Source organism: Microcaecilia unicolor, chromosome 11 (genome assembly GCF_901765095.1).
Source record: "Microcaecilia unicolor chromosome 11, aMicUni1.1, whole genome shotgun sequence".
NCBI lineage: Eukaryota > Metazoa > Chordata > Amphibia > Gymnophiona > Siphonopidae > Microcaecilia > Microcaecilia unicolor.
In genome coordinates this window covers 162,479,016-162,493,685 of record NC_044041.1, presented here as the reverse complement: position 1 = coordinate 162,493,685, position 14,670 = coordinate 162,479,016, and the positions used below count along the sequence as shown (strand labels likewise).

Below are 14,670 nucleotides of genomic sequence, written 5' to 3'. Positions count from 1 at the left end.
CATGGCCCGTCTTCACATGAGATCTGCTCAATGGACCCTAGCCTCCCAGTGGTATCAGGCCGCCGGGGGTCTAGAGGACGTGATCCACCTGTCCACGAGTTTTCTCGAATCCCTGTATTGGTGGACGATTTGCTCCAATTTGACTCTGGGACGTCCCTTCCAAATTCCTCAGCCTCAAAAAGTGCTGACCACGGATGCGTCTCTCCTGGGATGGGGAGCTCATGTCGATGGGCTTCACACCCAAGGAAGGTGGTCCCTCCAAGAAAGCGATCTACAGATCAATCTTCTGGAGTTGCGAGCGATCTGGAACGCTCTGAAGGCTTTCAGAGATCGGCTGTCCCACCAAATTATCCAAATTCAGACAGACAATCAGGTTGCCATGTACTATGTCAACAAGCAGGGGGGCACCGGATCTCGCCCCCTGTGTCAGGAAGCCGTCAGCATGTGGCTCTGGGCTCGCCGTCAAGGCATGGTGCTCCAAGCCACATATCTGGCAGGCGTAAACAACAGTCTGGCCGACAGGTTGAGCAGGATTATGCAACCTCACGAGTGGTCGCTCAATTCCCGTGTGGTGCGACAGATCTTCCAGGCGTGGGGCACCCCCCTGGTGGATCTCTTCGCATCTCAAGTGAACCACAAGGTCCCTCAGTTCTGTTCCAGGCTTCAGGCCCACGGCAGACTGGCGTCGGATGCCTTCCTCCTGGATTGGGGGGAAGGTCTGCTGTATGCTTATCCTCCCATTCCTCTGGTGGGGAAGACTTTGTTGAAACTCAAGCAAGACCGAGGCACCATGATTCTGATTGCTCCCTTTTGGCCGCGTCAGATCTGGTTCCCTCTTCTTCTGGAGTTATCCTCCGAAGAACCGTGGAGATTGGAGTGTTTTCCGACCCTCATCACGCAGGACGAAGGGGCTCTGCTGCATCCCAACCTCCAGTCCCTGGCTCTCACGGCCTGGATGTTGAGGGCGTAGACTTTGCCTCTTTGGGTCTGCCAGAGGGTGTCTCCCGCATCTTGCTTGCTTCCAGGAAAGACTCCACTAAGAGAAGTTACTTCTTTCATTGGAGGAGGTTTGCCGTCTGGTGTGACAGCAAGGCCCTAGATCCTCGCTCTTGTCCTACACAGACCCTGCTTGAATACCTTCTCCACTTGTCTGAGTCTGGTCTGAAGACCAACTCCGTAAGGGTTCACCTTAGTGCAATCAGTGCATACCATTACCAAGTGGAAGGTAAGCCGATCTCAGGACAGCCTTTAGTTGTTCGCTTCATGAGAGGTTTGCTTTTGTCAAAGCCCCCTGTCAAGCCTCCTACAGTGTCATGGGATCTCAATGTCGTTCTCACCCAGCTGATGAAACCTCCTTTCGAGCCACTGAATTCCTGCCATCCGAAGTACTTGACCTGGAAGGTCATTTTCTTGGTGGCAGTTACCTCGGCTCGTAGAGTCAGTGAGCTTCAGGCCCTGGTAGCCCAGGCCCCTTACACCAAATTTCATCACAACAGAGTAGTCCTCCGCACTCACCCTAAGTTTCTGCCAAAGGTTGTGTCGGAGTTCCATCTGAACCAGTCAATTGTCTTGCCAACATTCTTTCCCCGTCCTCATTCCTGCCCTGCTGAACGTCAGCTGCACACATTGGACTGCAAGAGAGCATTGGCCTTCTATCTGGAGCGGACACAGCCCCACAGACAGTCCGCCCAATTGTTTGTTTCTTTTGATCCCAACAAGAGGGGAGTGGCTGTAGGGAAACGCACCATATCCAATTGGCTAGCAGATTGCATTTCCTTCACTTACGCCCAGGCTGGGCTGGCTCTTGAGGGTCATGTCACGGCTCATAATGTTAGAGCCATGGCAGCGTCGGTAGCCCACTTGAAGTCAGCCACCATGGAGGAAATTTGCAAAGCTGCGACGTGGTCATCTGTCCACACATTCACATCTCATTACTGCCTGCAGCAGGATACCCGACGTGACAGTCGGTTCGGGCAGTCAGTTCTTCAGAACCTGTTTGGGCTTTAGGATCCAACTCCACCCCCCGAGGGCCCTGTTTGTTCTGTTCCAGGCTACACTCTCAGTTAGTTGGTAAATTTTTTAGGTCAATCTCAGTTATGTCCTCGCCGTTGCGAGGCCCAATTGACCAATGTTGTTGTTTTGAGTGAGCCTGGGGGCTAGGGATACCCCATCAGTGAGAACAAGCAGCCTGCTTGTCCTCGGAGGAAAGCGAATGCTACATACCTGTAGAAGGTATTCTCCGAGGACAGCAGGCTGATTGTTCTCACAAACCCGCCCGCCTCCCCTTTGGAGTTGTGTCTTCCCTTGAAGTGTATTGTCTTGCTACATACTGGACTGGCCGGCTCGAGCCGGTTTCGGGCGGGAAGACGGCCGCGCATGCGCGGTGCGCGCGGGCGCGCGAGGGCTAGCAAAGGACTTTGCTAGTGAAGTTTCCGATTGGAGGGGCTGCCGTGGACGTCACCCATCAGTGAGAACAATCAGCCTGCTGTCCTCGGAGAATACCTTCTACAGGTATGTAGCATTCGCTTTATATTGATCTGCTGGCTTCTTTTCCCATAATGCTCTATTATCCTTGGTTGCCAGTATGTGGAGTACCACAAGGCTCCCCATTCTTGCTGATACTATTTAACATCTTAAAGGCCTCAATCTCAAATATAATCCACACAATGTGATACCCCCAAGCAAGCATTCTAAGTAGCCCCCCTCCCCCAACTCTGGAATGCACTCCCTGAAAAGCTTTGCTTAACACAATATCTATATTTCAGGAAGCAGGTGAAAGCTTAGCTCCTCAACCAGACCTTTATTAGAAGTACTAAATGACACTGACTGCACATACTATATAGCAAGACATGTTTTACCCACTCCTACCCAAGCTAATATTCAAGCACCTTTCTTATCTCATTTGCAACTTTCTTTAAATTAATCCCCTTATTTTCTTACTCCTATTATTCTATATCTTTTCTATATGTTCCACCTTTGTTTATACCCTAGGTTGTCTATGAAAATGTTTTATTACGTATTGTGTTGACATTGTAATATATCATACTATGCCATACTTTATATTGTTTGAATATTTTTACTGCTGTGATTGTCTATTGTTTATATTTGGCTTATTCATGCTGTACGCAGCCTTCAGTAAATTTCTTCAAAAAGGCAGTAAATAAATGCTAATAAATAAATAAATATATGCAGACAATATCATGACCTACATTCCCTGTACAGGGCCTGGACACTATGGACACCTGGGCCTCCACTTTCCGACTTTAAACAGAGAAAAGACTAAACTACTTGCTCGAAAATAACGCCTACCACCCAATAGCAGAAAAGGCAATCATAAGAGGGAACACCAGCTATACTCTTGAGAACACCCTAAAGATCCTAGGGGTTACAACAGATCAGCATGCTCTGAAATAAACCAATTTCTACTATTACTACTTCATCTCCCCAGTAACAAGGGTGTCTGACTCAAATCTATACACTCAACATGATTCTTCTATTTGGCCACAAAAATATGGAACTCATTACCTAGAGACATAAGGCAGATAACTGAATACTTAAGATGCCGTAAAATGCTGAAAGCTCACTTAAAGATTTTATCAGATGAAGGATATCAGTTCCCAAACAAGTCACTAGATAACGACAATTACAAATACTTATCCACTCTCAAGAGAGCAAAAATACTAGTTAACATGTATGATTGTAACTGTTAATGTTTCACTATAAGTATGCTAAAATTACCATTCACAACTGTTATCGTTTTCTATAAGCTTTTCAACCTAATGATGACACCATTAGCCAAACTTTTAGCTAATCAAAACCTTAACCCATACATATATGCAGACGACGTCACAATCTACATCCCGTTCAAACATGACCTTAACGAAATCACCAACGAGATCAACCAAAGCCTCCAAATCACGCACACCTGGGCAGACTCATTCCAGCTAAAACTCAATGCAGAAAAAACACAATGCCTAGTACTTACCTCCCAGTACAACACAAACAACTACTCCACCATAACCACACCATACTGCACTCTTCCCATTTCAGAAAATCTGAAGATTCTTGGAGTCACTATCGATCGAAACCTCACACTTGATACCCACATGAAGAACACGACGAAAAAGATGTTTTACTCAATGTGGAAACTCAAGAGTGAAACCTTTCTTCCCGAGAAACATTTTCCGCACCCTGGTACAGTCAATGGTAATAAGTCATCTGGACTACTGTAACACTTTGTACGCTGGCTGCAAAGAGCAGACTATTAAAAAACTCCAAACAGCTCAGAATACCGCAGCCAGACTCATATTTGGAAAAACTAAATACGAAAGTGCGAAACCCTTAAGAAAGAAACTACACTGGCTCCCTCTCAAAACTTTCAACCCCCCCCCCGACCGGCAGGTCGTCCGGTACGGACACTTTGATGGCGGCTATGTTCCCATGGATCCAGTCAAAAGCCTGTCCCCGGCTTTTGCTGTGGAGGCGCAGGGGGCTGCTTGGGCGCACGCTGTTGACGGGAACGAGCGCGCTGGGACTGTCCCTGTGCAGGCCTTCGGGCCGGCTGGGTGTACCTACGCTTGTTGTAGGCTTAGGGCGCAGCCTGCCTGGCCCGGGAAAAACGTCCACCTGTTGAGGTGGATGCTGAAGGCGCCCGGTGGGAGAGCTTGTCGAGAGCGGTTTCCCGCTGGTGTAGTTGGTCCACCAACTGCTCGACCTTCTCGCCAAAAATATTATCCCCCCGGCAAGGGACATCCACCAGTCGTTGCTGGGTGCGGTTGTCCAGGTCAGAGGCACGCAACCATGAGAGTCTGCGCATCACTATACCTTGAGCCACAGCTCAAGATGCCACATCACAGGTGTCATAGATACCCCTGGACAGGAACTTTCTGCACGCCATCAGCTGCCTGACCACCTCCTGAAAAGGCCTGGACTGCTCCGGAGGGAGCTTATCGACCAGGTCCGCCAGTTGCTTCACATTGTTCCGCATGTGAATGCTCGTGTAGAGCTGGTATGACTGGATGCGGGTGACGAGCATGGAAGATTGGTAGGCCTTCCTCCCAAACGAGTCCAGAGTGCGAGACTCCCGCCCCGGGGGCGCCGAGGTGGTATCCCTCGAACTCCGTGCTCTCTTGAGAGCAGAGTCCACGACCGCCGAGTCATGAGGCAATTGGGGCCGCATCAACTCTGGGTCAGAGTGGATCCTGTATTGGGACTCCGCTTTCTTGGGGATGGTGGGGTTAGATAAGGGCTTCAGCCAGTTCCGAAGCAGTGTCTCTTTGAGGACATTGTGCAACGGCACCGTGGAAGACTCTCTAGGTGGTGATGGATAGTCGAGGACCTCGAGCATCTCAGCCCTCGGCTCATCCACAGAGACCACGGGGAAGGGAATGCAGACAGACATGTCCCTGACGAAGGAGGCAAAGGAGAGGCTCTCAGGGGGCGAGAGCTTCCTCTCCGGTGAAGGAGTGGGGTCGGAGGGAAGGCCCTCAGACTCCTCTGAGGAGAAATATCTGGGGTCCTCCTCCTCCCCCCACGAGGCCTCTTCCTCGGTGTCGGACATGAGCTCTTGCAGCTCAGACCTGAACCGGGCCCGTCTCGACTGCGAGGAACCATGTCCTCGATGGTGGCGTCGAGCGGTGGACTCCCGCGCCGGCGGGGATGAAGCTCCCTCCATCGACGTCGACGGGGATTCCACCTGCGTGGCGGTCGACACCGGTGCCGCAAGCGGCGTCGTTGTCGGAGGCCTCAGCATCGGGCTAGAGCACATCGTCGATTTCGTCGACATCGGTACCGAAGATCCGGCCGTCGACACCGATGCCGTCGACGGGCCGGCGCAAGTTCCAAAAAGACGATCCCGAAGAACTTGCTTCGCCACCTGTGTCCGCTTCCGCAAGCTGAGACACAAGGTGCACGTCTTGGTATTATGCTCCGGCCCAAGGCACTGGAGGCACCAAGCGTGAGTATCGGTTTGCGAGATCTGCCGGCCGCACCGACCACACTTCTTGAATCCGCTCGGGACCTTCGAGGACATCGACAAAAAAATCGCGTCGGCGAAGTCAAAGTCGTCGATGGTGGCGGTGAAAAGCACACCCGAAAAAAGAAAACGACCCGCGAGGCCACAAGGCCGCAACGAGGCGCCCCCGCGGCTAAAAGACGACAAGGGGACAAACTTTTTTTTTTTTTAGAGAAGAAAGAAAAAATACGAGAACACGTTCATAAAAAGAAAAAACTCGCGGTTAGGCCGCGATCCGGTTTCCGGGGCTGACAGAGAGAGAGAGAGACGGTAACACGTCTCTCTCCAGCGCGGAATAGAAAAAACTGAGCGGGAACGGTCGCGCACGGGCGGGAAGAGGGCCGCGCATGCGCGGTGGGCGTACCCTGCGTGCGGGACCGCCCCTGAAGTTTTCTTCCGGTTGGTGGGGGCTGCCGTGGACGTCAACCCAGTAGTGAGAACAAGCAGCCTGCTTGTCCTCGGAGAACTTCTCGTACATAAGTACACAGCTATGGAACGCACTACCCACAGCCTTGAAAACCATGGACAATCTAACCAACTTCCGCAAATCTTTGAAGACACATCTCTTCAACAAAGCCTACAAAAAAGAAGCCTTAATGACTCAATTCACCACCCATCCCACTCAAGTATTAAAATATACCTCTTAAACCACCCTAACACTTACTTCTCATACATCTTCTGATTATTACCGATTGTATCCAAGATCCTGTCATGACTATGGCCCAGATGCATGAAAGACATTGGTAATTCCCGTTCCCTACCGATTCCATAGCGAATCGGTAGGGAACGGGAATGCATCAACGATAGGGAATGCAAATGAGCTACTCGTTGTAGCTCACTTGCATTCTCTAGTCCTTCGGTACCTGAGTCGGAGAATCGGGACGTCCCTTTAGATTAGGCTCCTCTTCCTGGTCTCTTCAGCCAATCAAAGCGGGCTTAGCTGGCTGTTGTCAGCGAAACGCGCTCTGATTGGCTGAAGAGACCAGGAAGAGGAGCCTAATCTAAAGGGACTTCTCGATTCTCCGGCAACCAGGAAAATAGAAAAATTTCGCTGTGGATGGGTAAGTGGCGCGGCGAAGACTCTCAAGAAGGGGGAAAAAAACCACGAGCGCCGGCAGAACAAAAAACTGCAAAAAAAAATAAGACGTCTCTCAGAAGCGCAGGGAGAGTACGTCCTTAAAGGACGCCCCTCACCTGCGCTCCCTGCTTTTTTTTTTTTTTTTTCTTTTTTACCTTTTTTGGGGGCCCTTTTCCTTTCCAATTCCCTCACAGGAGCCCTAACAAGAGGTCAGACATCTCATTAGGGTTCCTATGGTAAGGGAATCGGAAAAACGGTAGTGCATCTGATTATAATGGGCTGAAACGGTACTGCAGCTCATTATAATAGCTTTTCAAACATTTGCATTCAGTTTTCGTTGCCTGCTACCGTGGCAGGGAAAATGCCCTTAGTGCATGCCCGGGGTGAACTACTTGCATTTTAAACTGGCTGGAACCAGTTTAAAACGCAAGTTGTGGGCTCGTTAGGTTTTGTGCATCTGGGCCTCTGTCATAACAACACTCTGTAAGCCACATTGAGCCTGCAAATAGATGGGCTAATGTGGGGTACAAATGCAATAAATAATAATAAGCCTATTATTGTTTCATTGTAAGCCCCATAGAACCGAGCCTTGTTTGGACAATGTGGGATATAAATACCAATAAATTAATATTAAATGAAATGAAAGCTAAAAAAAAATAAAAAACACACAACCCCTCAGAGAAGGGGCAAGGGAAGGGAAAGGGAGAAAAATCCTACAATAATCCCCTTGGTACTCACAACAGTGAGACAGGAGGATACAAAAGAAAATTTTTAAAAAATCTCTTCACACCATGAATGAAGACGAATCAAGTCTTCGCTGCTCCATGGAAAGAACAAGACCGCAACTCCCGTGTGACATGTGCTGGTGGGAAGGCATGTATGCATGCATGGTGTGGGCCTACCAAAAGTTTCTTAAAAGTCACAGGAATGTTGGGTACCATCCACATCGGGGCTCCATTTGGAGGACGTCACCCATCTGTGAGAATCTAAGTCTTGCTTGCCCTCAGAGAACAGTGTATTTAACAGAAAGCAAATCTAATTACTTTACAAAAATAGAAAATCTAGGAGATGAAATGCTGTTTCCAAATTCAAACTTTGGCTAACAAATCTTAAGATTAAAAGCTGGAATAGCTCAAATGGTGATAAAACAGAACTTAAAATATTCTGCCTATCAGAGAACCATCATGGGCACAAAAACCCTTTGCTCTTTTCCATCTGGGTTTTCATCAGGGAGCCAGCACCCCTAAAAATCCCCATGTTCTCCTCATCACCCTTGCTGCATATAGATTTAAGATTAGCTTAACTGCAGCAAAGACAGCACCCTGGTGCGACCTTAAAATTCATGCTCTTTGGTGATGTTTTGAGGCCAATACTTGGTTTCCCTTAAGTGGAGCTTGCCACTCTCGGGCCCTGCCACATCAAAGTGGTAGCCCAAGCAACGTTTCTTCTCAGGCATAAGAGGTAACTGCAGCCCTCAGCAATGTACTCACCAGTGTCTGGCCTAGAATACTCCAAGCACAACACTTCAGCATCATGGGCATCTACTGTAACCAGTTCATCCAGAAACTTCAAATCATGGATCCTAAGATGAAACATATGTAGGTTTGGACTATTTATAAACTTCAAAAGCAGCCTGATCACAAACATTGATTTTCTGGGATACAGAGACGATAGCAGATGCAGGGTAAACAGTATGCTCAGATAATCAACTTAAATGTGGTAACGTACTAGCCTGGCTGAGAGGTTTTCTTACATCCAGATCTTACCAAGTACACGCCAACGCCAAACTATCTTCTCATTGGAAAGCAGACTGCGGCGTGCCACAGGGCTCCCCGCTATCACCTACCCTCTTCAACGTGATGTTGATCCCTCTGGCGACGGCTCTCTCTAGACTGGGACTAAACCCGTTTATCTATACAGATGATATCACTATCTTCATCCCTTTTGAGAAAGACCTAACTGAAATTACCTGTAGGATTCGGCAAGGCTTTAATACCACAGTATCCAGCTTCAACCTCTGGACTCTTAAATACACTCTATTCCAATGTATTGCTTTGCTAAGCAACTCCCATTCGAATGTCTCTTCTCTGACACAGGAAGTTATATTAATTATATACAAGCAGCAGGGGTCCCTATATCTTCACTATTTACTTTTCTCGCTGCCCGTAGTAAAGCCTTATCATCAGTCCCGGGTCTTTTTAATTCCATTCAGTTCTAATGTTGCTTTGCTGTAAGTGTTGAGCTGTGTGGTGTTTCCCTTTCGTTCTACATGGGTGCTTTTGTACTCCTCAGCATTTACACTGTTTGTTCTGCCAGACGCTCAGCTTTTAATTGTATACTAGCAACAAGGGTGTTTTCTCTTTCTCTTGATTATTTCAAAGACACTTTGTGTTTGGTGAGGTAACCTTGTTTCAATGCTGATTTCTTAAAAGTCACAGCTGCCCTACGCGTTACGCCGTTAGGCGTCTTCAGGGGCTTCTAGTGTCTAAACAAAATAAAGCATTGACATGATTTCTATACTTCTCCTATTTATCTCATATCTCTCTCTTTTGCTTTTATAATCACTAAACTCCTACCTTTTTTGTGTGGTTGTTCTTCCTGCTTGGCTGCTGCTTGGTGGGTATCCTCTGCGGTACTTTGAAAATGGCACTTTTCTCTCTGCTCGTGCGCAGTGCTATCTTTTGGTGTCTCTTGATTCTCCTTGTTTTTATAGTCCCGCCCAATCTACTTCTTTATTTAAACCACTAGGGGTCACTGTTTGCCATTCGTACATGATACGTTGTTCTATCTGCATTAACCTCTGTAGTATATGCCCCCCTCTAGTTAGATCCATCTGTATTAGCACTACAAACTTTATTTGCTCTATATAGTGAACTGCGCACGAACAGAGAGAAAAGAAGACAAGCGCCATTTTCAAAGTGCCGAAGAGGATACCCACCAGGCAGTAGCCAAGCAGGAACCACCACCACACAAAAAAGGTAGGAGTTTAGTGATTATAAGAGATAAACAGGAGAAGTATAGAAATCAAGAGAAAGAGAAAACGCCCTTGTTGCTAGTATACAATTAAAAGCAGAGCGTCTGGCAGAACAAACAGTGTTAAAGCTGAGGAGCACAAAAGCAGCCGCATAGAAGTGAAGAGACGGCTCAAAAGGGAAACACCACACAGCTCAACACTTACAGCAAAGCAACATTAGAACTGATTGGAATTAAAAAGACCAGGGACTGATAAGGCTTTACCACGGGCAGCAAGAAAAGTAAATAGTGAAGATAGAGGGACCCCTGCTGCTTGTATACAATTGTCCTGTGTCGGAGAAGAGACTATTCACATGGGAGTTGCTTAGCAAAGCCATACATTGGAATAGAGTGTATTTAATAGTCCAGAGGTTGAAGCTGAATACTGTGGTAGTGGGATAAGCAGCAAAGGGATTAGATATGAGTATCGAATACAGTGAATGGTAGTATGAATGATATAGCATTAGGCATGCAATACTAATAAGTAGTAGATAATATATTCAGGTGAATTGAATAAATAATCAATATATGAAAATAAACGTTTGTGTACTGTTATTGGAGATACTAGTATGAGGCTCTTTCATGTGAGACTGTTGGCCCATTGGTCACCTCAGTCAGATCCTCAGGAGCTTAGCCAAGATTGGATAACAGAGCCGGTAGTGGGAGGCGGGGCTGGTGGTTGGGAGGCGGGGATAGTGCTGGGCAGACTTATACGGTCTGTGCCAGAGCCGATGGTGGGAGGCGGGGATAGTGCTGGGCAGACTTGTACGGTCTGTGCCCTGAAAAAGACAGGTACAAATCAAGGTAAGGTATACACAAAAAAGTGGCACATTTCTTGGGCAGACTGGATGGACTGTGCAGGTCTTTTTCTGCCGTCATCTACTTTGTTACTATTATTATATAACAGTTAATTAATTAAGTTCACTCAATAGTTAGTAAATGAATATTCATTGTGGAGATCCCAAAAACCTGACTGGCAAGGGTGCCTCCAGGACCAGATTTGGAAACAACTATACTAAAAGAAAATCTGCTTTACAAAAGATAGCTTGCCTCAAGTTTCCTCCTCGGTCACCTGAAGCCAGATGCTGCCCATCTGGGCTGATTCGCATTACTCTGACACCTGACTTCATGACTCTAGATGCTCCATTCTCAACCTGCTCTGGCAGGCCTGCTGGATCTTTTAAGCACTGGACATTTTCGTCAACATAGATGACTTTTTGCAGGTCCTACAAACATGGATGAGAAATAGATTGTGTGCTATAAATTGGTGTAGTTCACATTCAAAAGAAATAATCCAGACAGAGCACCAAGGCTGTTCTCTGGCTATCAGTGACTTAAAGTAGCATAGGCCTATGGCTCTCACCACTAGCTCTATCAAAACAGAGTGGCAAGGATAGTGTTGTGAGCAACCAGACTGAAATACAGGTTTCTATGAAACTTTGGAAGGCTAAGTGCTTTGAAAATAAGCCTCAGTGTGTCCTTCAGCTAAATGAGAAAGGAGAGTTGTCGTTTGAAATAGTTTAGAATCAGATGGTTGTAGATTCAAACATCAGAGATGATATACACTTGGTGGAAAAAAATTGGCCGCAGCAGAACAGATTGCTGCAGTGAATGTCAAACATTGACATATCGCATAGCCACCAACCAGCTGAATAAATGTCCATTTCATTCGGTAATACTACCCAAGGAGATCAGTCTTAGGCAAGTTAAACACCCAAATCTTGAATCAGTTGGAGCATGCCAGACTGCTTTGATGCTTACATGACTATAAATGTTCCTTCGGAATGCTGGAATGGTGCTCTTGCCCAGGTTCCAGAGACGGATGGTGCTATCAGAGGAGCAGGTCAGAAAGGAGCCTGGGGGCAAGCAAGCTTCATCTTCCTTGAGCTCAGGATAAACCTAGACATCATCAATTGGGTGGGGGGGAGGAGGGAGAGGAAAAAAGGAGGTAGAGAGACAAAAAGGGGGGAGGGGAAGTGAGTGGAGGGCATGATCCAATGCAGTTACAGGGCAATTCTATAAAGGTTGCCCAAATTTGGGCACCAAACCATAAGGCGCTGAGTGCGAATTCTATAATGGCATCTGGGCACCCTGATTCTATACTAGAGCAGAGTGTTAAATCTGAATTTGCATGCCAACATTAAGGCACTACTACACCATGTGAAAGGCAAATGTAAGTAAGTGCATAAATATTGCACTTTAGGCATGTAACTGTAAGTCATGCACTAAGCGTGGGCCCCGGCCATGCCCCGCCCATGTCTATGCCCCCTTGCAGTTGTACGTTATGCAGGTCCTGCGTTAAGTTTGTAGAATACCACTTAGCACCCAACCAGCACATTCATACATATAAGCACTAGTATTCTATAATCTTTGCAAGCAAATGGCGCTTACATTTAAGTGCTAAGGTTATAGAATGATGGGGTTACTGCTCTAAGTTGGAACAAGGTAAAGGAAACACTACCTCCCCTTCTTCCCAAGCGAAAAAAAAAAATCTAGAAGACAGTTATATTTATTTTTCTGATATACTGCCATTTGCTATAAGCAACAGGCAGTTTATAGCAAATCAGTCTGTCAATGTACAAACAGTGGTGTAAACATATGACTAAAAGAAACAATTACTAGAGAACATGCAATCCCTATCACAGATTATTTAAGCAACTCTTAGAAATAAACTTCTTCTAGATTCATAGTATGTAAAAAAATAACCAAGCTTTTCAAGTATTTCTGAACTGCAAGTAATTATTAATTTCTCTCTGTTTCTGAGGAAAGATGTTTCATTACATAAAATGAAAGATGTGTTCTTGTGCTGGTTCATTTGCTCAAACCTGGCTGATGGAAGCACAGGATCAGAAGACATTTTGCTTAGTAAAGCTGTTATTTTCTTCTAATCCAGTTTAATCAAGGTAACATCATACCTCTACATTCCAGACACCGGAGCTGTGAAAGAGGGCAGACCACACTTTCCCCACTTTCCTGGTATCCTGAATGTCCCAGATGTACAGGCTGTGGTCATTGTAAACACAAGACAGCCATTGGTGGCAGGAGTCAAAAGCCACTGCTGACACATCAGGGTAGTCCAAATTCATCTTACTTGTAAAAAGATTCCTGTATAGAACACATGAGAAAATAATCAATCATTCACATTAAGACAATACATACACTCCTTTTGTACTTTACACCATCAGAAGTACACCCTAGCTACATTATATATATATTAAAAATAAGTTGCTTTATCTTACTCAATTATAGCTATTTTTTCTGCTTCCCTTTTTATTTTTTAACCTAAGCCCTTATATGGAAAGATGGTCCCCTTGGGTAGTACCATAAGACAACCACTAGGGGCCAATGGCATCAGCAAGGGTTGGGGTGCTGGGGATCATTTCTGCCTGCCACTAGACCCAGGGAATTTTATAAGATATGGATGAGAAGTTGCTGCACCTCTATGGGTAGGGGTAGATAGCTACTTAGGGGTGCCACAGTAGGGGTTTTCTGTGTTTTTTTTTGGGGGGGGGGAGAGCACAAGTGTTTACCATATTACACATTGCTTGCCCCTTTAAGAGATGGCCAAGAAGCATCAGGTTACAGCTGCGGAGCCAACGAACCAACACTGCTTGCGTGGAGACTCTAAGAGATTGGGTTCATACCTAAGGGTTTTTTTTATCATGGAGGCAGTGGGGTGCTGACTTTGTTGTTGTGGAGCTTTGAATGCATCACTACTTTATTGGGGATGCGTGGAGAAAGCCCTTAGGTAAAACATTAAATAATGCTATAGAAGGGGGGGGGGGGGGGGGGCAACACTGGAAAGCTGTGCATTCTAATGCCTGTAGTATTTGAAACTAGTTTCTGTTGTATTGTGTGTGTGGTTTTGTCTGTCAAGGAGGTTTGTGGAGGGGGGTCTTTCTGTTGGTGAAATGTAAATGTGGTTGTAGGGGGGTCAGCCTTTGTTGAGTGTTTTTTTTTTCCATGTTTTTGTTTGTGTGTTGTGCTGAGGCAGCAGTGTTGTTTTAGATGGGCGGAAGGTAGAGGAGCACGTTCTTTGTCTGTCGGTATTTCTTGGCCGTTTCAGGGCTGCTGTAGGGGAATGCTGGAAGAGAAATGTGCTGTTGGAAGCAGCACCATCTTTTTCCATTGGGCTGGGGTTCTGGGCATCCTGGAGGTGGGTGACGGCTTGCCTGAGGACGGGGATGGTTGTTTTAAGTTGGCGGGAGAAGAGCACGGTCTCGGGCCGTCGGGGGGTGATCCGGTATGTTTGGTCCATTTCAGGCCGGCTGCAGGGAAATGCTGGAACATTTATGCGCTGCGGGAAGCAGCGCCGTCTTTTTCCGGGTGCTCGGGGAATCCCCGAGGTGGGAGACAGCTTGCCTGAGGCTGGGGATGGTTGGGCACGTCCTTGGCTGCTTCGGCAAAAGGGGAAGAGGAAGGGGGTGGGGAGTTACCTGCAGCCGCGTGAGAAACCGGGTATTCTTTGTTTGTTTTGTATTATTAGTTTGCATTTCTGTTGAAGAAAGAGTGGATGCCTTTCGAATGATGGAGGTGGTGCGTCGGTGTGCGGTTGTTTCGTTAGTTT

The 14,670-nt window shown here is 46.8% G+C and overlaps 1 protein-coding gene across 2 annotated transcripts in view; it reads right to left on the bottom strand.

Annotated features, from left to right (window-relative positions):
- The window catches only part of LOC115480055 (WD repeat-containing protein 62-like), a 250,748-nt gene that overhangs the window by 150,580 nt on the left and 85,498 nt on the right, over window positions 1-14,670 (bottom strand). For both annotated transcript variants that reach the window (XM_030218472.1, XM_030218473.1), the window contains exons 9-12: window positions 13,019-13,208; window positions 11,865-12,002; window positions 11,154-11,329; window positions 8,582-8,673 (exon numbers count right to left, since the gene is read on the bottom strand). In XM_030218472.1, the coding sequence (XP_030074332.1) occupies window positions 8,582-8,673; window positions 11,154-11,329; window positions 11,865-12,002; window positions 13,019-13,208 (596 nt within the window). The remainder of the gene's footprint in view (window positions 1-8,581; window positions 8,674-11,153; window positions 11,330-11,864; window positions 12,003-13,018; window positions 13,209-14,670) is intronic.